At 39.2% G+C, this 26,505-nt stretch overlaps 1 protein-coding gene across 2 annotated transcripts in view; it reads left to right on the top strand.

Moving 5' to 3' along the window:
• Nucleotides 1-952: 952 nt before the first annotated feature.
• RAB11FIP2 (RAB11 family interacting protein 2) overlaps nt 953-26,505 on the top strand; it is a 43,283-nt gene continuing 17,730 nt past the window's right edge. Inside the window, exons 1-3 of one of the 2 annotated variants that reach the window (XM_031041212.2) lie at nt 953-2,131; nt 7,907-8,349; nt 9,049-9,517. In XM_031041212.2, coding sequence (XP_030897072.1) covers nt 1,779-2,131; nt 7,907-8,349; nt 9,049-9,517 — 1,265 coding nt within the window. In that variant the 5' untranslated portion in view covers nt 953-1,778. The remainder of the gene's footprint in view (nt 2,132-7,906; nt 8,350-9,048; nt 9,518-26,505) is intronic. The other variant, XM_006745227.3, reaches the window with a different exon arrangement.

The following is a 26,505-nucleotide window of genomic DNA, read 5'->3' on the forward strand; positions in this document are numbered from 1 at the left end:
GCTCAGCGGGGAGTCTGCTTCTCCCTCTGCCCCTCCCCCCTCTCATGCTCTCTCTATCTCATTCTCTCTCTCAAATAAATAAATAAAATCTTTAAAAAAAAAAAAAAGCCTCCTCCTTTCCAACAGCACTGGTGTCCATCAGGTTGTGCCCTTAAAAGTGCAGGTAAGGCAACAGTCTGTAGCTCCTGGTGAATGAGAATCATCTCTGGGTTTGGCTTCGGAAGTTGGATAGTCTTACGGGACTGGGAGTGCCCAGAGGGTGTCCTAGACACAGTCTTCTTGCCCCTGGAGAGACTGAGGGGTCAGGGAGGGGAAATGACTTGTCCAAGGTCACACAGACTGATGGTGGCCGACATGGGGTTCAGGAACCAGGTCTTTTGACTCTAGCCAGTGTCTCTCCAGATCTTTTTAAATTCCTGTGTTGGTTTGGGAATCTTTTATCTGCTTTCCTCTCTTCCGTTGGGGGTGGGGGATGTCTTTCCATGGAATTAGAGAAGAGCGGGTAAGGGGTTGGGGAAAAGTGTGTTTTCGGTCAATGAAGAGGACTGACGCATCCCGCCACCATTTATCTATAACGCCCGCTCTGTGCCAGGCGCCAGGCATCAGGGTACAACCAAACTGTGTTAGTTTCCAAGGACTGAAATCGGGTCTCTCCCTAGATCGTGCAGGCCCGGGCCTTGGTAGCCACCTCTCAGGAGCACTCCGCCGCTCCCCCCTGGAGCCTCCCTGCTGGCCTGTGCAGGCCCCCACGTCCCCGGGGCCCAGCGCCCTTCCAGGCCCCAGCAGCGAGCGCGAAACCAGCGAGGAGCGCCCAGCCCTGGGCGGGGAAGCTCGCGCTGCGCGCCCCCGGTCGCCACGGCAACCAGGGAGGCGCTGACCCCTGACCCCGCAGCCCCGCCCTGCCCCGCCCCGTCGCGTTCCCGAGCTCAACATGGAGAAGGCTAACCCGGAAGTGCCGCCGCCGCCGCCCGCCGGGTGTTAGGAGCAGCCGGCCGGGCGAGGCCGAGCCCCGTACCCGCCGTCCTGCAGCCCGTGGCCCGCCGGCGCTGGGGCGGCCGCGTCCCCTGCCCCCGTCCCGCTCCACGACCAGGCGACCCGCCCCCGCCCCCGCCCGAGAGGAGGAGCCGAGGCGAGGGGGAGGAGGGGGAGGAGGAGGAGGGAGAGGGAGAGGTTTGCGAGAGGGAGCCAGGCCGCGCGAGCCGCCGGCGGTTCGTATTACCGGGGTCGGAAGGAGGAGCCGGGCCGGGCCAGCCGATCTGCGCGGGCGGGCGGGCGGGAAACGCGGAGGAGGCGGGGGCGGCCCGGCCGTGAGGAGGCAGGCGTGGGGCCGGGGGCTGCGAGTTTGGGCGGGCGAGCTCTAGTAGGTCGGGCGGGGGGCGCCCTCCCACCCCCGCAGCCCTCCGCGGGTCCTTGGCGGCCAGGCCTCACCTGCCCGCAGGCCCGGGAGCCGCTCGCCGCCGCCCACGGTCCGTCCCCGCGGCCGGCGGCGCGTGAAGGTGCGGACGCCAGGCGTGGGGGTCCGCGCGGAGGCCTGGGCTGTGCGGCCAGGGGATGGTGGGCCCCTGGGCTTCTGCAGTGGAGAGGGCACCCCCAGAACAGCCGTGCCTCCGGGCTGCCCCAGCGAGGCGCTTGACAGCGAGCCCTGGGGAAGTTGGGCAGCTGTGAGTTTGCCTGTCGCCGTTAAGTGCCCTTAGGATGCAGTGATTAAGGAATTAGGCTCTCCCTCCGGGAGGGGCACTGCCTGCGCTTGAGAACTCGGTGCAGAGAAAAAGGACAGAATGATGCTGTCCGAGCAAGCCCAAAAGTGGTTTCCTACCCACGTGCAGGTCACAGTGCTCCAAGCCAAAGATCTTAAGCCAAAAGGCAAAAGTGGCACCAATGACACATACACTATAATTCAGTTGGGCAAGGAAAAGTACTCCACCTCTGTAGCTGAGAAAACCCTTGAGCCAGTCTGGAAGGAAGAGGCCTCTTTTGAGCTACCTGGATTGCTAATGCAGGGGAATCCAGAGAAATACATTCTTTTCCTCATAGTTATGCACAGGTCCCTGGTGGGTCTGGATAAGTTTTTAGGGCAGGTGGCAATCAATCTCAATGACATCTTTGAGGACAAACAAAGAAGGAAAACAGAGTAAGTTATGTAATTTATTTTGAATTTGGGGGAGATTAACTATATCTTATTTATGGATATTCTGTTCTTGGAAATTATTTGTATAGCTGGGGCATTGGTTTTGGATTGAAATATGACCTAGTTTTAAGCACCATATCTGCACGAATCTGAAGTAAAAATAGCCCTTGTGAAGAAATATTTTTTAAATGGAGGCATTAATGATCCATTACTCTCTCATTTTTAAGGTAAACATCTTAAATAATTGAATATTTTGCGCTGAATTTTAAGTAAACTGACATTGTTTCACTACTTATAAGAGGACTGGATCACATAACATATGTTCAAATTGTGATGATCATTAAACATTACAATTTGCCAGGAAATGGAACATCAGAAAATTAAATCCACCAATGTAAGGTCTCATACTGAACTCTGAAGCTGTCAAAAGATAAATTACCAAATTTAGAGCTCAGTATTTCATTGCAGATTTACAAACACAAATTGGCTTTTATTTTAGCTCAACCATTTTTCGGGGTCAGTACATCTTGATGGAGTCTAAAGCTGTTAAAAGAAAAAAATTTTAAAAGTGTTTACAAACATTCCTAACCTTGAATACACGCTAACATTTTCCTGTGAATTTACAATGTATTGGAGTTAGTATATTACTTCAGAATTAATTTTGTAAAGCCAGCGTGTTTAGACTATGTTAAATGCTCTCAGATTGGAGACAGTGATTCAGTTCTTGTGATGAAGTGATTTAATGACCTCTTCACTGCAAACATGACCTTTAACCTACGATTTTTAAGCTTAGGATAGATATAGTCTCATTTAAAAAAGGATAATATAAATTAGCACTTGGATATTATGTCTTAAGTTGAAAAATGATATGTTTTTAGAGATAGATATACTCACCCTTTCTTAAACCTGTAATTATTCTGATCTGAGAGAACCTTAAGATTAACGGAATTAATGAGAGAAAAATATAGGTTGAATTTATAAGAGGACTTCCAAGTTTCCAAAGCAGCTTTGGTGTTTCTTTCAGTCATAACTGAAATTTATTTGCCCTTTTAAAAACTTTTGATAATGGTAACTTTCTTGAAGTTCGTGTTAATTTCTTGTATTTTAGAACAAGTGTGTCTTATTATTTTCTGTACATCTTCCTGCAGTCTTCTCTTGATTTGTGTTTTTATTTTTATTACATTTTTTTAAATTAGGACTTCGTGTAAGATTTAATACGTGAAGGGTAAAAGGGTAGAGAGATAAGAAGTACTAGGAATGCAAGAGGAAAACTGGTAAATATTTAATTAGGAGATAATATTTTAAGAAAAATTTTCAAAGAATGTAAAGTTGAATATATACGGGTGATTTTTGACAACTGTTTGTTACCTACAAAATGGCATTGTTTCCTCTGAGGAGTTCTTCATCAAATTGAAACTGAAAAATGGATAATCAGCAAATAATTTGCTTCAAATCACCAATTTTGGATGACACTTGCTCTATAATATTTAAAGTGCTTTGAATGTAAACTTTTAAGTATATTGTAACTGCAAATTTTATGCTGCGTTTTTTGGTAGTTTTTATGTTAATGAATGACCTATTACAGGCCTTCTCTGAAATCTAAATTTTCTGAGTGAAAGTAGGCCCAACTGTGAATCCAGAGATTCAGAGGATGAAATGAGTTTTTAAAATTCCTTCTTGTTTTACTCCTTATCTTTGGCAGCATCCGAGTGACAGTATATTTGGCCATAAGCAACTCTCTCCTATCGTGGTCTCCCTACAGAAATTCTCTATTGACTACTATATAAAATTCACTGGAACTTTCAGGGGGAAAATACTTTTAAATGTTCTCAACAGGGCTTGTGATGTTATTGCATGCAAAGTGATTTTCCGGTGTTATTAAATCCCATTTTCGTTGTGGATAAATGAGGACCACATATTTGATGAGATAGCTTTATTGGTAATATTTCTAGTTTTTTAATATATTTAATAGCTTCCTTTTCCAGCACAGCTGTGCATGTGGCACAGTACGAGATGAACTCAAGCCGCCGGTGTATTGCAAGAAAGATATTTAATATTCTGCACAGTGCTGAGCCTTGTCGGCATATCCCCAAGTGCTTTTTAGAAAACCGGTATGAGTGATGAAGGCTACCAGCTGATTTAGAAGTCCCATGAAACTGCTGGGTGTGACACTTTATACTCTTGACACTGAAGACAAGTATTTACAGCTTGTCTTCCAATTGTGTCATGATAGGCAAAGAAATGTGATGGCTAAAACTATTACTTTACTTATTTTTATAATTTGAGATTAAATGCCTTTCTTTCTTTTTTTTTTTTTTCTTTTAAGGAGAGGGAAAGGGCCTGAGCCAGAACATTTTGAGTGGGGCATGGAAAGAGAACTTCTGTATCTCCCACTTTTATGGGTGTCTGGGTTGGTTCTGGCATGAGATTTAAGGAAATAATACAATGTTTAATAATAGAACGGTAAAATCGTTCATGCTGTTATGTAATATCTATTGATTTTTTTACAACAGGAATGGGTAATGTTGATTTTTTTTTTTTTTTTTAATGCTCATGAAAAGTAATAACAATCAGAGTCCCTAGAGTTAGGTATGACTCAAACACATGCAGATTTTAGGACTTTTGTGTGAGTCTCTGCATTGCACCTGTGTCCTGGCCTTTGGCACCCTTCCTGCCAATCTTGTCCTGTTTCTGACCACACAGCACCAATTGCTTGGGAATAGTTCCCACATGTGTGGTGGTTTTTGAACATGGACCTGTGCCCACTAAAAATTGAACAGAGGCCATATACAGTTTAAAAACAACACTCCAGAGGTGAAAAAAAATCAGCATTAATCCACTAAGCCCCAAATGCTGTGTCTTCATTTTATCTTTCTGAAGCCTGGGAAAATAAGTGCTATCTCTGGAATGATTCTTGAAGGTCTCATTAAGACTTCCCCATTATATCACTTTCAAAACAAAGCAGCTAAAGTAGTTTGTCATGCCTAAATTTTAAGTTTTATATATTTGTTAAAAGTTCTTTGCAGTTTTTTTTTTTCTTGAAGGGTGGGGAGAGGATGATGGAAAATACACTGTATTTAGAATTTGTATTCAAATACTGACTTGCTTGATTCTTTAAAGCTTACCTGAGTAGTGTTCCCTACCATAAAACAAAAACAACACAACACACACAGAGTTGTAGCTTGGTTGTGTTAAGAGTATAGTTTTAGAAAAAAATATTCAATAAACATTTATCGAGTGCAAGGCAAACTGCCTTCAAGGAGCTTACCCTTTAGCAGGAGAAGACCTGCGTTGCCTTCTTCCTTGGTTGTCACTGCCTCCTGATTGAACACAGCGTTCTGTAACACATGGCCAGCCCTGCCTTTAACCTTATTAACATTTGTGGTTCATCAAATAGTAAAGAACTTCTATTTTCATGCAGATGTTACTCATCAACTTGGATATTTTCCTCATTGACTTTAATCTGACATTGGGAAGTTACTTAGCCTTTGTGCCTCAATTCCCTCATCTATGAAAAATGGATGTTAAAAGTAGATGATTGATTTGGTCTTATTTCTGAAATTCAATGAGTTTTGATTACTCTCACCTCCTACTATCTATTGGGTTATTGGTTTATTTTTTTCCTCAGATTTGCTTTGATTTGTTGTATACATGGAAGAGGACATGCTTAGGTTTTTTTTTTTTTTTTTTAAAGATTTTATTTATTTATTTGAGACCGAGAGAATGAGAGAGACAGAGAGCACATGAGAGGGGGGAGGGTCAGAGGGAGAAGCAGGCTCCCTGCCGAGCAGGGAGCCCGATGCGGGACTCGATCCCGGGACTCCAGGATCATGACCTGAGCCGAAGGCAGTCGCTTAACCAGCTGAGCCACCCAGGCGCCCGAGGACATGCTTAAGTTTTTTGTTTTTGGTACACTTCTTGCAAAGTATATTCACTTATTTTGTGTAAAGCCTGGATGTTACAGAGTATTTCCCATGTACTATCCATTAGAAGCATTTCTCCCCCCTTGAAAATGGCTTTATTTTCCAGAACTGGGAATTAATAACAGGGTGTATAACCTTGCTTTTCGAGTATTAAATTTTTTCTTGTTCAAGGTTCTCTATTCCACAGAGTTTATTGCTGTCATTTTTTATTTCTAGTCCCTGTGTCTTCAGATTTCAATATTTGCTTCAAGGGCGTTTCTCAATTTAGGGTCTTGGGGTGTAATGCTTCCTATTATAAAATATTTTATTTTTAAAAAACTGCTTGCTTTGATGCAACTAGATCTTAATTGATTGAATTGCATCAAATTAATGAAGAAAACATTTCTCTCGTGTGTAACTTGCTGAGATGGAACTGATATGGATGCTTTGTGCCAATTTTCTCTCCTGCCTGGAAAAGACCCATGGACTGGTCTTCCACCTGATGGATGGTAAACATAGGTTTCTTCTGGCATATCTTCCTGGTAACAAGGCGAGAAAGTACTAATGTAAAATTAGATCAGAGTTCCTTTGTAGCTAAGAAAATTTGTTACACTTGGTTAGAGCTGTATTTAAGTAATAACCTGTGTGCAGGTTATGCTTCATTGTTAAGTAATGTGAAAACACTGTAGAAACTCTTCTAGGCTTGATTTTGCAATTTTTTGGCTGTTTTCCCTGTAGAATAACCACTTGTATCACTGACCACTGGAGACTTTCTTGTGGATAAAAATACTATGAACAAAACCAAAACAAACTTGGCTTCCTATATAGTAGCCCCCTCGTATCCACGGGGATACGTTCCAAGACCCCCAGTGGGTGCCTGAAATTGTGGCTAGTACCCAATCCTAGATATACTATGTTTTTCTCTATATGTACATACCTATGATCAAGTTTAATTTATAAATTAGGCACAGTAAGAGATCAGTAGTACAATAGAACAGTTATATACTGTAATAAAAGCAATGCGAATGTGGTCTCTCTCTCTTATTGTCCTGTACTCACTCTCCTTGTGCTGATGTGAGATGATAAAATGCCTCCCTGTTGAGATGAAGCGGGGTGAATGACATAGGCTTTGTGACATAGCATTAGGCTACTACTGATCTTCTGAGGATATGTCAGACGGAGGATCGTCTGCTTCCAGGACTCGGTTAACCGCTGGTACTGAAGCCGTGGATAAGGGGGACTGCTGTAACATCATTTGACAATGGGCAGTGCAATTCAGCAAACTGACTACAAGCATAAGATTTGGCTCCAATTAAAATAATTTTTCTTTGATATTGTTACAGTAGCAATAGTAAATGAAGCAAATAGATTCTAACAGGAAGCATTTAAGCTTGCTTTTTCAAAAACTTTACAGGATTTATGACTATTTGTCACTTCCTACATTTTACTCGTTTTTCATACTTTATTCAGGAGAAGGCTTTGACCCACTTGATATGAATCTAAATTACATCTTAGGTAATTTTCACAGTGAGCAAACTATAATGCAGTGGTCTCCGATGATAACGAAATTCTTTCAGTAGTTTTTACAGAAGAAAAACGGGCTAAATATTTAATTATTAAAAATGGGGTCATTATTGTATAATGCTCAAGAGTAGTGAACTGATGAATTCTTTCATAGCCTTTACCTCAATGTCTTTTAACATTAACAAATGTTTTTAGGCCACTAGCAATGCTTATGTCAGATGGACACAGAAGAGCTGTCGTGCTTAGATTGCCTTGATGTGTAATAGCTTTACCTGAAAACCTATTTCTATATAACAGGCTCGTATCCTCTCTGCATTACGTGTTACAACCCAGTTTTTTCCTTCTCTTTAAGGTGGTTTAGATTAGAATCCAAACAAGGAAAAAGAGCCAAAAACAGGGGTGAGATAAAGGTCAATATTCAATTCATGAGGAACAATATGACAGCAAGTATGTTTGACTTATCAATGAAGGACAAAACAAGATCTCCTTTTGCAAAATTAAAAGATAAGATGAAAGGTAGAAAAAATGATGGGACATTTTCTGATACGTCTTCTGCAATCATTCCAAGTTCTCACATACCCGATGCCAATACTGAATTTTCAAGTGGTGAAATACAGATGAAATCCAAACCAAAAAAGCCTTTTCTTTTGGGTCCTCAGCGACTCTCTTCAGCACATTCAATGTCTGACTTAACTGGGACCCACATATCTTCTGAGAAACTGAAGTCTGGCACCACTGGTCAAACGCATCTTCTTGGACGGCAGATAGATTCCTTTGGAGCAGTTCCGGAAAGTGGTAAGTGACACCTTCTAATTGTATCCTTAGTGATCCGAACTACCGTTGTAATTTTTAAAGTCTAACTTATAAAGTTAGAAAATAAAAATTGCAATTTCTTGGTAGTTTCTAAGTTTAGTCGTCAACTCTTTATTGAGTGCTGAGTATGCTCAAAAGTGGTAAGTTTATTAAAGGCAGAACTTGTCTGTATTCAGCGTTGTGTTTATATTATTAAATGATAACAAAAATGAATCCCAGTTGCTTTTCATGGCCTTGCCTCTTTTTTTCCTGCTGTTTCTTTGGTCTTGAAAGCCTGAAGCATAAATAAATGTTCCATTTAATCAGAACGTTCCTAGAAAAAAAATCTTGTATGTTCAGAAGTAGCAAAGTATATTTAATGCTAATGATGACAAAAGTCTTTGAGAATTTATAGCACCTTTATGCCCACCAGAACCTCTAGTTTTGACATTATAGCTTATGTGATTTTTTTTTTTCTGAGCTGAGTAAATTACTGATTGTCTAGCAATATGCTAATTATCATTAGCCTACCTACTTGTGCTATACTTTACCATTTTAAGATTGTTTTCCTTGATTATTTTAAAGGTTAATACCTTTAGCTAATTGCTCTCATTCTAAAAGCAGCAGTATGCACACAGAATGTGTCAAGTAGTGTGATGTAATGTGTCACTGATTATGTGCTAACTACAAAATTGTTTGCAGGAAGTCTCAAATCTCCACACAGAAGAACATTAAGCTTTGATACTTCTAAAATGAACCAACCTGACAGCAGTGTGGATGAAGGTGAATCGTCTCTCGGAAGACAGAATGACCCATTTACAAATGTGACTGCTTCATTACCCCAAAAATTTGCAACACTGCCAAGGAAGAGAAATCCATTTGAAGAAAGCAGTGAATCATGGGACAGCAGCATGAATTTATTTTCAAAATCAGTTGAAGTTAGAAAAGAAAATAAAAGAGAGAAAAGGGAGAAAGTTAGCCTGTTTGAAAGAGTGACTGGAAAAAAAGATAGCCGAAGATCTGATAAACTTAACAATGGGGGATCTGATAGCCCTTGTGACTTGAAATCACCTAATGCATTTAGTGAAAATCGTCAGGACTATTTTGATTATGAGTCAACTAATCCGTTTACAACAAAATTCAGGGCTTCAAATATAATGCCATCTTCAAGGTAAGCCTAACATTGGGGGAAATTGTGCTATTTTGAAAAATATTATACTTGAAAGTATCAAATATCCCTTTTAAATACTTGAATGTTTTAAATTCCTTTTATTTGACTTGAACAAAATTCTTATCTTATTTTTATAATTAATTATGGAGCCAGGCAACATTGCATACATCTTTGGAATTGAACTTTTTATCTTAGAAGGATAAAAGATTATTAATCCCTACCCTAGTCTTTTTCTACTTCCCTGAGCAAGAAACTCACTGAAACTTACGAAGAGAACGACGTGGCTTTTGATGAGACATGGTGAGAGTGAATCACCACTGGGTGTTAATGCAGGCCAGAAATTAGGTGATATGTTATGTTTTTAGATACTATTTTCCAGGGATTAGTTCACGGGCTCTCTGGAGAGGATTAGTGGACCAATAGCAGCCCATGGGCTGTTCTTTAAGAAATACTGGCTTAGGTTAAGTATTAATGGTTTTCATCGTAGGCGTTAACTACCGTTATCAAATGTCTGTTTAGAAGCAGCTTTCATTTGTGAATGTTTACTGGAATTTTGTGACCCTTGTGGGTACTCTAAATATATCAAAGAGTTTTCTATATGATGACTTACGGTCATAGGAATAATCACTATCATGATATAGATTTTCAGAATCTGAGTTCTCAGTTACATATATAATGGTACTTTTCTTCTTCCTTAGTACAAGTTGGAACTATATACCTTTAAATGAGATTATAGATTTTGCAGAAGTGAACGGTGGAATAGCTGTTTAAAGAAAACTTAAACAAAGAATAAGATGAATTTATTGGAAGCCTAAGCAGTTATGGAATAGCAGGGTAGAGTGTTTGCCATGGAATGTAGTTTTTCCTCAAGGCAATAACATATAGAATACCAGCCTGAGTGGGAATCCTGGCTCAGTAGCTCTGTGACCTCTATAAACCTCATCGTCTCCATCTTTGAAACAAGGAAAAGAATACCTGCTTGGTAGCATTGGGTGATGATAAATTATAAATCAAGTACATGGTATAAAGCCAGGGCCTAAATAGGGAACCCATGAATGGTGGCTGTTACTACTATGTTTTATTATACTGTCATGTCATATTTTATTCAAAAAGTGCTTTGTTTTGTCCCACCATAAACAGAAAGTGTAGTATTAACAAGCACCCTTTTAGACCATGCTCTCCCACCTGTCTTCTGATCTTCTACCGATGTGTTCAAGTATGCAGTTAACATTTTCAAGGGAAAGGTGTATTTCTTTTTTTTTTTTAAAGATTTTATTTATTTGCAAGAGAGAGAATGAGAGACAGAGAGCATGAGAGGGAGGAGGGTCAGAGGGAGAAGCAGACTCCCTGCTGAGCAGGGAGCCTGACGTGGGACTTGATCCCGGGACTCCGGGATCATGACCTGAGCCGAAGGCAGTCGCTTAACCAACTGAGCCACCCAGGTGCCCCGGGAAACGTGTATTTCTTTCATTTTCTTTTAGCAGTAAATATTTGCTGTGGCTTTAAGAAGTATTGCTCAGTTTTCTTTATAAACTATACTCCAAAAAATATATTTTTATCGTATGGCATTAATGTTTTTTCGAAGAGTCCATAGTTTCGTTGTGCTACTCAAATACTTTATTTTGGTATTTCACATCGTGTATTCCACATATTGTCTTAAGTCCTAGATTATAGAGGTAAATAGAAATATATTTGCTTTTTCTCCCTTTTGCTAAACTTTTTTTTGAAGAAGATAATGAAAAACAACTGTCTGAGGTAACTTAGAGATTGGGTACTTTATATAATTTTAGACTCAAAAGCAAGAAAAATGGGAAGTGGTAAGAAAATAATGTTTTTAAATTATGGCAGCATGGGGAAAAATAAGTATCCTCAAATCTTTAATTGCCCTATACTTGGGCTGTTTACATGGATTGCCACGGGTTTTTAAAGTGAGTGTGGCATTTTGCCAGATTTAGGCTTTGTTTGGGCGACTTCAGGACAAATGCTGTTTCTATCAAAATTAGAGCTATTTCTTGATAAATGCATAAAATGCTTGCAAGTGTGTAAAACAGGATTTTTACATTTTAAGTCTTCCTCTTCTTCGTGTTCTTTGGGATGCCAGGTATGAGGCCAACAACATTGGTAGGTTCCTGGGAAGTTCCTCTTCCTCTGTGTGTCGAAAACCGTGTTTGTGGTAAATAACATTTGCAGTTAAAGGGTTGCTCTAATTTATAGTGTAAAAAAGAAGGATTGACTATAAGTAGATCTAGGAAGAGAGTGCAGTTGGAAGTTCTGGAAAGCAGCTTGATCTTGAGTGGAATTTGGGAGGATGCAGTCGAGGTAGTTTCGTCTTTATGTGGCCTTGTGTTCCTGTTTCTCCTGCCGACATCAGCCCTCAGTTATGGGAGACATTTTAGATTTCTCACGTTCACATCTCAGTCAAATGCACTTTGGAAGCTAGAGACTCCTACCACGAGGCCATGTGCTGCAGATTATTTTTTCCAGTAGCGCTAGATGGATCTATTTAGAGTCTCCTGGACTCTTGTGACTGGCGTCTGTGAGAATACTGAGCAGAGTGAAGGGTAAACTCTGTGGCTGTGGACCTGCATTATGCTCTTTGTGAGTGAGCTGGCTCACCTGGGATCGCAGGTGCAGGGGAACCGTGCTACTGCCCTGCAGGGGGATAGGGTGTGATTAAACCTGGAGAATTTTCTTTATTCCGAAAAACTTGGAAGTACTAAGGAACGCTTTCTTAGAAGTCAGAGTTTTTATTTCTTAGTAAAGAAAAAGTAAAATCCACCTGAAGAAATCACCTTGTAAACCCCCCAAAATACCACCTTTTGCTTCCGTTCTTTTAATAGGTCCTATAATAGTCTTGCATAAAACCGATAGGAGAAATGAACAGAGAACGGGGTTCTTTGAAACTCTTTGCTGCCCTGCACTTACTAGTTTGAGGCTTCCTTCCTCTTACCTGCCCCTCTTCTCTGAAGCCTTGCTTGCTCTTGTAGGGAGAGGTAGTTGATCCTTGTGGGGCAGCCTTAGTCTTTTCTTACGTTAAGTCTTACGTTTTGTGGGCATCCCTTTGTTCACCAATAGACCAGTCACTGATCTCCCTCCCACCACCATGAACAGCTTGAGGGCAGCGTCTGCATTTCATTCATCTTTCCACCCGTAATCTCCAGTCTGATGCTTGGTAGGTAGTGGGTGTTAGAAAAAATCATTTTTGAATCACTGAACACGGAATAGCAGACCGATTTCCTAAAATGTGCTTTTATTCCTTTAGGCTCCTCTTGCAGCCCAGTGTGGGCTGAAGATCTTCTGGTACACTGAAAACAGATGCACAAAGGCAAATATGTACATTTTTACGTAAAACTCAGCTTTAGTCAAAACCTAAGTGAGTGTCAAAGGGCTCTTGAAATTTAATATTCAGACCCTACATAGCACATTTCTGGAGTTTCTTAAGAACTCCGTGTTAAGTAGGTTATCAGCTGTCATAAACAACCCCAGATCTCGGTGGCTTATCACAGTCAAAGTGTGTTACTCGTTGTTGTCGCCGCCTGATTCACGATGACGGGGAGGAGGGAAGTGGGTGTTTTGCTCCATGTGGTCATTCAGCTCCACACCGTTATTCAGGAACCAGGCTCCTTTCTTCTTGTGGTGCCACCATTTACCACACGGCCTGCAGGGACATACAGCAGGGGCAGAGAGCCGAGGGTCATGTGTGGCACGTCTTTCTGTGCCAGGCCTGGCCGTGGTGTGCATCACCTCTACAGCTGTCCCCTTGGCCAGAGTCCATCGTGTCCCAACCCCAGTGCAGCCAGGGAAGAAATCTGGCTCGGCGATGGACCCAGAAGAGACTGAGTTGGGTGTGGTGAGGGCACCTCATTGTGTTTGTGGTCTGTGCCAGTTCTGAGAAGTCTGGATACCAGCACTTGGCACGCTGCGCGACTTCTACTGCACATGCGCTGGAAAGTGTAGTTGGAATTCTTGCCATTTTCAGGAAAATGTTTCATCAGTTTATGATTGGTATTGTTGTTTGTGTTTTCAAATTATGGCTACTCTTGCTTTTTAATTATAAATCACAGGTAGTTTGGTGTCATCAGTCTCAACTAGTGTGTTGTGTGGTTAACCCCACAGTTTGTAAAGAAATGCTTGTTTGCATCAGCAGTTACATAGTTTTCCAAAAAACAAAACAAAAAAACCCTGTGTTTGTTATGCCATTTTTAATCATTTGTTCACAGCCATGTCTTCTTTAACACTAGGCTGGTCTTCCAGTGGAAAGTGGAAATGGTGGGTGTGTTCAGCAAACAGGATGTCCTGTTTTTTTTTTTTTTAAAACAGAGACACAGCTAGACTCTTAGCTAGGTGGGGACAGGTGATGAAGTTCTGGCTTATTGAAGAGTTCGTGGAACAGATGTCTACCGCGTCCAGGTCTGGTCCATGAAATGTCCTATGCTGTCAGCTGTATTGCCTCTCTTCGTTAGTACCTTAGGCCAGGGTTTGGCAAACAAGGCTGGGGGCCCAGATCTGGCTTGCTGCCTGTTTTTGTAAATTATGTTTCAGCTGCCCACAGCCTAGCCACTGGTTTGTGGCTGCTTTTGTCCTACAGCGGTAGCGTTGAGTCAATGTAACAGAGACTGTGTGGCCTGCAGAGTTTACTGAAATTGCTTGCTCAGCCCTAGGCTGGCTGAATGGGGATCTTTGAAAAGGGCAGAGCCGTAAGACAGGGCAGCCTGAGTCCCTGAATGTGGAAGTCCACCTAACCAAGCATAACTGTGAATAAACCTTATCTGAATGAGACATTCTGAGACTATTAAGTGAACTGCGGTTTTTGCATTTATTTATCACAACACTTAGCATTATTATTTCTTAGTATTTAGGGTACAGGAGCCATGGTAACTTTGGTCTGTTTGAAAAGCCTAGTTCAAAAAAATTTAAGAACCACTGATTTGTAACACCAAATCCAAACTCTTCTAACTTTCAAGACTTACTGTATTTTAGGCTTTTCTTGATGGTCCAACTTTTCTTTTACTATTCCTTATCTCTCTGTTCTAGGTAAGTTAATTTCCTTACCTCTCTCCTCCGAGGCCCTTGTAAGCCTTGCTATGCCCATTCCTTAGCTCAGTCCTGGAATGCACTTAACTCATCTGAGTGTGCTCAGCCTATCCTTGAGGCTGAAAACTCTTTAATTCTTTCTCTATTAATAACATGGTGTTTCCCTTTGGCTTTCTGCTGATATAGAACATAACTGCTCTAGGATATCGATTGTGTCTGGGTCTTAGTCTTCGTTACTAAGTTATCTAAGCTTCTTAATAGCTATGCTGAATCTTGTCTTGTGGGTGCCCCACAGCATCTAGATGAGTGCATGTCCTCAGTGCTGATCATCAGCGCCTCCTGGGGACTTCTTCTCAACTGCAATTTGTTGGGTCCTATCTCAGACTGAATTAGATAGAATCTTTAGTGTGAATGGGCCCTGAAATGAAAATCAGCATTTTTAAAACTTCCCACTGATTCTCTGTCAGGTTTAAAAAGTACTGATCTAACTTATATCATGTATTTCATAAGACTTCAGTAATTACTAATTGATGAATAGAAATCTGCAGTTCTGTTGGTAAACTGATAGTTGAATAGATGACTTAGTCACATTCACTTTGCTCACAGGGCCCTAAGTAAGGTGGAGGACACAGGAGGGAGGTCAGCCAGACTAAAACAGGGATGTGGAGAGGAGTATAAGATTTGGCTGAATAGCTAAGAAACATCTAAATTATGGTAGGCATTTAAGATCAGGCAGAAATTGTCTGAGTATTTAATATTTATGGCATCTGTGGATGAATTGTTTCTCAGAGTTCAGGTAAAACCTAGACATCAGTAGTGATGAACAACACTTAGAAAATATGCTTGTGTTTATGCGCTACCTATCATAACTTGAACAGAAACTCTGTGGTGTGTGTTCCTCTGAGGCTCCATGAGAAAGTTTAGGATTGAAGGACTGCCCCCAGTTAAGAGAATTCATTACCACAAGGAGAAAGTTTGTTGAGTATGTCTTATTCTGAAATGTAAAATAAAAAAAAGTGTGTATATATGTATATATATATATATATATATAAGCATACTCTGTATGAAGAGCTGATGTTTGATTTTAGAAAGGAAGCTCATTGGGAGAGCAAGAACTTATGGGAAGTATTTTTACCAGAGAATGTTGATTTGGGAGTATTCTTCTATATGTGACTCATACAAAGAACATGATTTCCCTTCATTATTTTCTGCCTTATTGTCATTGTGAATATCATGTAGCAAACTCCTAGTTGTTCTATTTAACTTAATGGTATGTCTTATAATATCACTTGTGGTGTTATTGATTCTATTAGAGCGTATATGCATATATTTCCATTTACAGTATTTACTGTGGAAAAACTTATGTGTTGCTTAGCTGGTGAAACAGTTATTTTTTAGGACAGTACAGAAATAGTGTCTTAAGATTAAGAACTCCTGTCTATCACTAATATTTTATAATTTTGCATGACAATATGCCTTTTACTTTTGGGATCAGGTTGACTTACATCCCTTTTTCCCTTCGTCCTTTCTTTCTTTCCTTAACTCATCAATTCCTGTCTATGGTTGCATCATACCTTTCTTAGAAGCTACAAAAAAATTGGTTACCTAGAATGTATATTTAAATGTGTTTCTAATTTTTACAAATCACCATAGGCTTATAAGCATGTAGTCGTTATTATGAAGTTATATAACATGTCCATGAAAAAAAAGATAGACTGTTTACTGTAGGCCTACATTTTGATTTTAAAAAGTTAGAGTAAACAAATGTTCCAAAAGAAATGATCCTATTCATAGTTTTAAAATGCTCCGTATGGACCTTTTTTTTTTTTCCCTATATGAGTTTAAAGCTCAGTCTCTGGCATAATAAACCTTAACATGTATAAGGTTTATTTTAATAGCAATATTTATTTTTTGTTCGTATTTGTCTAATATTAAAGATAATTTTGCCCTCATTCATGACAGGCCATAAATCTTTTACACAGCTGAAACTTCGGGGCCTCATTTACAAGACAGAAAACAAAAACTTTTGAATGATTTTTAGAGCCATTAATCCATTAGTGTCCAGGGATTTGCAGAATGTATCCAATGAAGCAGTGACTAGAAACATGAAATATGCAATATGATTAGTTCCCTTAACACTAACTAGAACTTTTATGCTAAACTCCCCAGATACTACTTGAAACTTTTTTACCCTTTGTCATCCTAATACTCATTATAATAGCTCTCATTAATTGGTACATCTCCCAATGGGTTAATTTGCAGATACCAACCATGCCATCCTTTTGCTACCTCACTAATGCAAATTGATATTTATAGACTTCAAAATTGAAAACAAAAAAAGCTCTGTAACAAAAAAAGACAAAACTTTGCTAAGTCATTGTTGTTATTATTATTTTGAGTTGAGAGATTGAGATAGAGAGATTTTGTGAGAGAAGAAAACCAGCCAAAAAAATCCACAAAAACTACTGTAGGCTAATAAACTGATGTGAAAATTTCTCAATTTACAGCACTTGACAGGTGCTAAAAGAAAAGCATCTTTAATTTTAATGTGTTGTTAGGACCTCTTTAGAGAGACTGTACAAGTTATTAACAAGGTCCTCTGAGACAGGAGACGGGTAATTAACAAGACCTATGGAGATATAGTTTAGGTAATTAACGAGCTCTTAGGCACTGGACACAGGATAACACAACGAGTCCCGTAGTTAAAGAGAACAGGTTGTTATGATATGATCAAATACAAGATAATAGTATGTAAGTCCTTCTGAGGTTTCTGATAGGAAAGTATTAAGATTATATTCCAGTGACCCCAGTACAAATCAATATGTAAATTTTAACTTTTAAGGTAGAATTTGAGAGGATTATTTCTTTGTCAAACCAACAAGCTTGTTACATGTAGATTAATAATTGTGGTTAACTGCCATTAATGAACATGTGTATTTTGAGAACAATACATTGGAAAGATATAAATTATATGATTCTAAATTATTTTAGACATTTATTGTTCTGTTTCTTTTTCACCAGTGGCCTGTTGGGTAAAATTGTCTATTCCAGATTGACCTTACTTTCCTTATCCCCTTTAAAGCTGTCGGGATCTGGCCATTGAGGAGGCTGTTCTTCACCAGTGTAGTTTTTATGTGATATGCACAGCGCCACTCAGGTTGATACGGTACTTTCTAGGTTGAGACTTGATATTCCCAATTTCAGACATTTGGCATAGTTATTTCCTGCATAAATTTGAAATTGTTGGGGTCTGAATCGAGTTTTGGTTCAGAAAACTCCCACAGTCAGCAGACCTTTATTATAAACATGTTATACTTTGAAGATTAAAAATAAAAAGAAAGCCCTTGCATGTCTCCTGATTCATTCCATTGCCTCTTCCGTGTGACAACTCCAGTCCTTCCAGATGATTTTTTTCTGAATTTCAGATCTGATAATCAAGTGACACTTTCATTTGCATTATTTTTGGAATATTTACTATACAAGAAAATCAGAGGTTTATTAATATATAAATTCCTGCTCTTAGAGTTCATAGAAATGGGCATGTAAATATTAGGTCTCCATTCCATGCTAAGGACTGGACATTGTAGAGGCAGTGGGGAGCCATGAAGATTTTTAAGTTAGGTTGTGATATGATCAGAGTAACATCTTAGATAATAGCCCTGTGATGTGGGGGAGACTGGTAGGGACAGGAATGGGAAGGGGGAGGACTTGGGGCAGGAAAACCGATTAGAAAGTTAGTGTGGTTGTGAAGGTGAGAGTGGATGGAGGTTACTTGGCAGTGAGGTTGGAAAAGAAGGGAACATCTTGGAGATACATTCCTTTTGTATGTGGAGGTTGGGATGGTAGGGGATTGGTAAAGGAAAAGAAGCAACGAGGATTATTCCAACGATGTGTCTTTAATCAGTGTCTTAAATTTGATGAAACACAGCATGTAAAAACTGTACAGATGGTCCCCAACTTATGATGGTTCAGCTTATGAATTTTCAACTTTACGATGGTGGTAAAGTGATATGCATTCAGTAGAAACCATACTTCAGAATTCTGAATTTTGATCTTTTGCTATGCCTGGGATATGCCGTAGGATTCTCCCTGGTGAGGCTGGGCAGCAGCAACTGCAGTTTGCAGTCAGCCACGTGATCGCTAGGGCAGACAACTTAACCATTCTCGACTCATCCAGCCATCTTGTTTTTCACTTTCAGTACAGTATTCAGTAAACTACACGAGATATTCACCACTTTATTACAAAATAGGCTTTGAATTAGGTGATTTTGCCCAATTGTAGCCTGATATAAGTGTTCTGAGCACATTTAAGATGGGCTAGGCTAAGCAATGATGTTTGGTAGATTAGGGGTATTAAATGCATGTATTTTCAATTTACAATGGGTTTACTGAGATGTAACCCCATTGTGAGTCAAGGAAGATCTATATTAACAACGTCAGGTCTGTTGTCAGAGTTGGCATTTTAGTCTTGATGGAGAGGTTTGAGTTTTTTTTGTTTTTTTTTTTTTATGAGGTGCTGTCTTGTTTATTTTAGAATTTTGTTTTAGAGATAGAAATTATGTGTTTTGAGTTGTTGAAGACAAGCAAGTTAGAATCAGTACACTAATTACGGCTCCTTGAGAGTTTGTTTTTGAATCCTGAAACACACTTGGCTTCTTTAACACATTTAAAGTGTGTTCACCTTAGAATTGTAATTACTACATGTATTTCTCTCCAGCAGTTTTGGCTTTACCAAATCTTGTCCCTGTTGGACTCCTTTTGTTAGTTTCTCATAAGAGAATAACTTCTGTTTCTTTTATATTTAGTCCTACTTCTGTGAACTCTACTTTCCCAAGCCCCTACTTTTATGTTTAGAACACTTCCTTTTCGGCCACTATGACTACATCACCTGCGGTTTACTTTTTGCCCTAACAATAAAGCTTTAACTTTTGAAACACATGTACTGTTTCTGTATTTTAATAAATGGTAGTAGTGGTACCTGTGGCAAGGTGTTCTAAATAGCTGCTGGTGATAGAAAATAAAGCAACTAATTTGATTATGAAATGATTTTCCTTTTACACATTTAGCTAGTTCCTAAGAATATTGGGATCCAGACATTTGACATTTGTCTCCTTGAACTTATATTTTAAGGATAAATGATTGCTCTTTGATGTGTTAAATACAGTATTAGTATATAACATAATTATAATATAAATATTAAAATGTATATAAATATGTATTATATATTAAATATAACGTATCATACATCAGGTAAAAAAATGTATGTATTTTATGTATTTATGTATTTATTTTTTTAAAGATTTTATTTATTTATTTGACAGAGACACAGAGAGAGGGAACACAAGCAGGGGGGAGTGGGAGAGGGAGAAGCGAAGCAGGCTTCCCGCTGAGCAGGGAGCGTGATGCGGGGCTCGATCCCAGGACCCTGGGATCGTGACCTGAGCCAAAGGCAGACGCTTAACGACTGAGCCACCCAGGCGCCCCTTATGTATTTATTTTAACCTTAGAAATCTTTCTGACAAAAGTGCTAATACCACTTAAATAGCAATTACATGACTCAGCTCTGCCTATAGTAAAGCTTAATTCAAATTGCCAGTTTTTAAAAATTGTTTTAACAGACATGTATGTGAAGCTCTACCAGGGCTGGGGGTGGGTGGCTTGAAGATAGAATTCATAGAGGATAAAGTCCTAGTAGCCACATAGGGAGAGGAACGTGTAAGCAGTGACCCATGTTCCAGGCAGAATGAACTGTGTTGAACAGAGTTTACTGTAGAAAAGGTAAAGGAACAGTTTGCTAGAAATTGGAAAACGCTTCTTCAAGGAAGAGGCCTTTGAGCTTGTTCTTGGCCATCAGAGATGATTTTATAATTGGGGAATGAGTGGATAGACAGTTATTTCAGTAAATAGCAAGAAAGCTTATTTTTAAAAATTGAGGGATGCATTTTGAAGGAATATTTTATAAGTAATGACTATATACTCTTGTATCATTAGCTCTTTACTCACTACTTGGTAATTCTACCATTTCTTTTTTAGTTGGAGTCATGGAGCTATACTCCATGCCTGGTAGGTTCCTGAGGAAGTATGTTTGCTACTTTAGGCTACCAAGGAGCCAATTAGTGAGTGCCCTGCAGTGGCTCTGCATTAGGTATAATGACCTCTTTGTTATGGATCCTGGAGTGGGAATGGGGGTGTTCAGGTTAATCACATATTTTGTTGACCAGAGGTATACAGTATATTTTGTTTCATAACGGATTTTTTCCTTTTCAAAGAAATTAAATGCCCCAAATAAATGAAAAATGGAAATCATACTGAACATAATTTAATACTTGATTCAGAATATATGTATTTGATTACCTTCTTCCACTCAAAGATGTTATAATATAACATGAACATATAAATATAGCAATAGTAGAATATTGTAAAGAAAGTATAGGATAGGTATTAAGAGTTCAAATTTTGGATTCGGGTCTGGATTTGAGTCTGTTGAATAACTAGCTGTATGAACTTATCTAACCTTTCTAAGCCTCATTTTTTTCAACTGTAAAATGGGATAAAGTGCCGAGCATGGTTTGCCACAGGGTGAACCCGGAAATGGTAGCCCTCGCTATGACCTCACTGCACAGTGTCTACAGAATATGTAATAGTTGCTTTAAATAAGTTAACTGAAATTATTTCCAAGTACTAATGTATTCTCAACTTAAAGTAGAATTTAGGAGCTCATGTTTCTCACTGACTAGTAGAGGATCTATACATTTGGCAGAAAACAATAAACTTGATAGTTTTTCTAGTTTCTTTCAAGAAGTATGTTCAATAATAATCTTTGATAAACTGAACCACATTGACATTAAGTAAAATATTCCCAGTATTAAGTAGAAAATTTGTTTTATTGCTCTACAAGGCAAAGGTATTATAATCAATAGTGCTGTAAAATCCTGTGTTCACAAATCCTTCCGTAGCGCTAATAAGGACAGGGCAGGGCAGACAGCTCAGTTTTGGCTTTTCCTTAAATCATGATGGAAATTTTCTAAACTCACGTGGCTGAGCTTAGATTAAATTGTTAAAGATGACAGTTCAAACTCTCATTATAAGAAGGATAAATGCTACTTAACGGAAGACTCTTCAGAACATTCCAGAGTCCTCTGCAAAAAGGGTCTCTGCCTTAGGAAATTCAACACAGGCACCAGTGTATCCCTTCTAACCGAGATTTGAAGGTGGGCTCTTCCTTTCATTTCTTTGTTAAGGAGGGTGCCTTCTTTTCTCTCTGGTTTTCACTAAGAAGATAAGATTCTGCTTGAGGAGTCTCTGGACTCAAGGTTCTTTAATGTGCCTGAAATAATATTAATTGCATTTTTAGTATTTTGTCATTCTGTTTTTAAAAGATATTCCTCATTTAAGAGAAAATATGCTTATAAACAGAAGTTAAATGTAAGATCTTTTTGTATTGCCATCAGTTTATTTTATGGAATAATAGGGATGGGTAGGGTCTTAAAATGTCACTTTTTGTGCCTGTTATCTTTAGACTACCAGGAGACAGTATGTATTAGGGTGACATTCTAAAAAAAGATGTTTTAGAACTTGATAATAAGGTATGGACATTGCTCTCCTGTCTTGTATAAGATTTGTTAATATTGTGAAACAGATGCATCAGGCGATGTCTCTGTCTTTAGATCCCAGGCAGGTAGATACAAAATATGTAATTAATTGTCCTAATTGGTGATGCAGTTAGTAAATGCTCAGAGAGCTAAAAATGACAGATTAAATGGGTAAGGTCAGGCAGTCTAGGCGTCGTGGAAAAGGTAGAATTGGCAGAGTCTCAAAGGATGGATCTGTGGAGAGAGGAAAGTGCTTTTATGAATGGAGGTTAAAATGAGACCAGGCAATGCGTTAAAAATGAGTGTTTTAAGTGGCTATCAGGGACCCACTACCTGGAATTGTTAAGGTCGGAGGTAGTAGTGGAAATTGGACCTTGTTAATGGGAATGTAGCATACCAGAATGAAGAATTTGCACCTAATTCTGTAATAAGTATAAAGATATTTTGGCCTTTGAGTGATGTGATGGAACACCCAATTTTGGGGACACCCAGAGAACAGTGATATGGGTAATGTGTATATAATACAGGCCTGAATAGGAAGAGACACGAAATCAAAGAAAAGATGCCAGTGAGACCTCGTTTCTAAGTGTGATTTTTAGATTCAAAATAAAAACTGTTTAGAGTGAAGAGTAATTTATTTATGTAGCTTGTAGGAACAGGACAATGGGGAAGTTATTGTGGCAGCAGAAATTTGCAAATATGACAAGGTACACTAAAAAAATCAGTGGATGCCTGTGTTTAAAATGTTCCTGTTTTTTTTTTTTTTCCTTTTTTTAATAAAAGAACCATTCAGAAAAAGCTGGCTGAGGGATACAGTATAATATGCAATTTCCAATGAAATCATTATATTCATCTACTTTTCAAGGGGCTAGGGAGCATATTTTAATACAAAACAATAAATTCTTTTCCAGCAAAATTTTATAATTTCTTAGCTCTGTGAAACCAGCTCTTGATCACCAAGACCTGGTTTTTGAGGCTGGACTTCTCAGCTGAGGGTGTAGTGGCCAGAAGTCTCCCAGTCACCCCAGCAGCTCTGCTTCCAAGGAGTATGCACAGGAGTCTGGGGTTTGTGTCACCTAATGGAGGGGCCCCGGTAAGTCTGGCTGCCTTGGGAGCCCCTCCCTGAAGGCTCAACAGAGATGACTGGCTGGGGAAGCAGATGCTTTCTGGCAGGAGCCTCATTGCAGGCTGTTTTTGAACATCTGAGGCCTTCCTGGTGACCAGAGGGCACCGTGGCTTCCTCTCCAGAACTTGGCTTTGTCCCAGGTACAGAGCCAGCTTGGAATGCTCTTGGCCCAGGATGTTGTGGGCTCTCTGGCCTTTGCCTTGGCCAAAGGGACCCAGGGCCAACTTACCTTGCCCGCCCCTCATGGAGGAGTTCCTGTGCCCAGGTTGTCCTCAGCCCTCAGCCTCTCACAGGAAAGGCTTATCAGGGTGCTTGGGTTGGCCTTGATTACACAAGCCATAGGGCTTATGTTTGGAAATTTGGGAATGTATTTAAAATAATTATTTCATTTCTTCACCAGGAGAAAATGGTAAGTTAAACTGGATTGAATATGATATTCTTGATGAAAAATGCCTTAACTTCATAGATCTCTTTAAATCGTCAAGTTTTAGAACTTCTTCAGTGACATTCATTGATATTCATGATTGAAAAGCAGCTTGCTCTGAATTTGCTGTCCATGATCTCTGGTGTCATTGACTACAATTTTTAATTGTCTTGCCTATGAGATCTCATGAAAGACATCCTGTGAGAATATTAATAAGTAAATTACAGTTAATCCCCATAGACATTTATGTATTAGGTTTTGTTTTGCCATTCAGATATTCAGTGTGTGTGCCCAGTCCCAGGAGAGATAATGTAGTATTTTAATCTATAATGTCATTAATTTGATTTGTGCTGACTTTTTTTTTTTTCCTCCTAAAAAGAAGGAAGGAGCAATGTTGAGTTGTACCTTGTTTCTTAAGCCCTTTTGCACATGTAATAAAACTGAAATACGTTACAGGTTGTGTTTGTTAGTGGCATCTCTCTTTGGACACTTTATTTTTTAGGGTTTTTATAAAGAGGATCATTATAGGGCATTTCTTTAAGCTCCTTTAACATTGAGCTTTTGTGGAATAAATGTTTTCAGGGTTTACCAGAAAAATCTCAAAATTAATCTGTATTGTGGTCAAATACCTAAACTGTGGTAGATCTGGTTGGATAAACTGGCTAGTTGAATTGATTTTATTGCAGGTCACCAATTTGAAACTTATTTCAATTCGTATTGGCAGTTGTAAGTATCAGAATAATTCTTCCTATCTTAAAAAGAACTGAAAAACATTCCATTTAATATACTATCAGGTCTAGATATAATTAATCTTTGTTCCTCAGCAAAAACGATTTCCTCTGCTCTTTGAGGACTTGATATCTTGTTGTTAAAACTTTTATTGACCTACCGTCGATTTGCTCAGTCAACCGTTAGCCCAGTTCTTAGAAATTTTTATTAAGTACTGGCTATTGATTTATTCAGTATATATTTATTAAGCATCTGCTGTGCTCTAGGTACTGGGTCAGATGACAGGACTGAAAAGATTAATGAAATATCATTCTTTTCTTCAAGTAATTTATAGCAGAAGGGCTGGGGAATCCAGGAATTAAGATAGATGCACAAAAGGCAAACTTTAAACAAAATTTATTTTTAGAGCAGTTTTACGTCATAGCAAAATTGAGCAGAAAGTAGAGAGAGTTCCTATAAGTGCCCCACCCCCACACATGCATAGCATCTGCCATTATCAGCACTCCCCCTAGGGTTGTGCTTTTGTTACAGTTGATGGACTTATAATGACACATCATAATTCTACAGAGTCTGTAGTTCACATTAGGGTTCACTCTTGGTGTTGTACATTCTGTGGGTTTGGACAGATGTATAATGACATGTGTCCACCTGTGCAATATCATGCAGAGTATTTTCACTGCCCTAAAAGTCCCGGGTGCTCTGCCTGTTGATCGCTCCTTTCCCCCAGACCCTGAAAACCACTGATCTTTTTGCTGTCGCCGTAGTTCCTGCCTTTTCCAGAATGTCATATAGTTGGAATCCTACAGTCTATAGCCTGCCTTTTCACATTGGCTTCTTTCACTTAGTAATATGTATCTAAAGTTCCTCCATGTCTTTATAGCTCATTTCTTCTTTAGCACTGAATAATACTCCATTGTTTGTATGTACTACAGTTTATCCATTCACCTACTGAAGAACGTCCTGGTTGCTACCAAGTTTTGGCAGTTATGAATAAACCTGCTGTGTGCAGGTTTTTGTGTGGACATAATTTTCAACACCTTTGGGTAAATACCATGGAGTGCAGTTGTCATTGTGTGTGGATTGTATTGTAAGAGTATGTTTAGTGGGGAGCCTGGGTGGCGCAGTTGGTTAAGTATCCGACTCTTGGTTTTGGCTCAGGTCGTGATCTCGGGGTCATGAGATTGAGCCCTGTGTCAGGCTCCTCACTCAATACAGAGTCTGCTTAAGGCTCTCTCCCTTCCCCTCTGCCCCTCCCCCTGAGTGAGCTCTCTCTCTCTCTCTCTCAAATAAATAAGTCTTAAAAAAAAAAAAAAAGAGTAGGTTTAGTTTTGTAAGAAACCACAAACTGTCTTCCAAAGTGGCCATACCATTTTCCATTTCCAGTAGTGAATGACAGTTCCTGGTGTTCCACATCTTCATTGGCATTTGGTGTTGTCAGTGTTCTGGATTTTGGCCGTTGTAACAGGTGTGTAATGGTATCTCGTTATTGTTTTAGTTTGCATTTCCCTGATGACATGTGATGTGGAGCATCTCTTCATAAATTTATTGTCATCTGTATCACTTCTTCTGTGAAGTTGTCTGTTGAGATTTGGGGCCCATTTTTCCATGGGGTTGCTTGTTTTCTTATTGTTGAGTTTTAAGAGTTCTTTGTATATTTTGGTAACAGTCCTTTATCAGATGTCTTTTGCAAATATTGTCTCCCAGTCTGTGGCTTGTCTTTTCATTCTCTCAATGCCTTTCACAGAGCATAAATTTTTAATGAAGTTCAGCTTATCAATTCATTCTTTCATAGATCATGCCTTTGGTTTTGTATCTACAAAGTTATTGCCATCCCCAAGGTCATCTGGATTTCCTCCTATGTTATCTTCTAGGAGTCTCACAGTTTTGTTTTACATTTGAACCTGTGGTCAGTCTTGAGTTAATTTTTATGAAGGATACAAGGTCTGTGTCTAGGTTTACTTACCTTACATTTGAATAGCACTTTGTCATAAAAATGTCATATTCATTTCTCTTAACCTTCTTTCAATCCTAATTTTTTGAAATAGGTGGCATCTCTTATTTCTTCATTAAAAATATGCAATTT

Source organism: Leptonychotes weddellii, chromosome 6, assembly GCF_054177405.1.
Source record: "Leptonychotes weddellii isolate Sample4059 chromosome 6, ASM5417740v2, whole genome shotgun sequence".
NCBI lineage: Eukaryota > Metazoa > Chordata > Mammalia > Carnivora > Phocidae > Leptonychotes > Leptonychotes weddellii.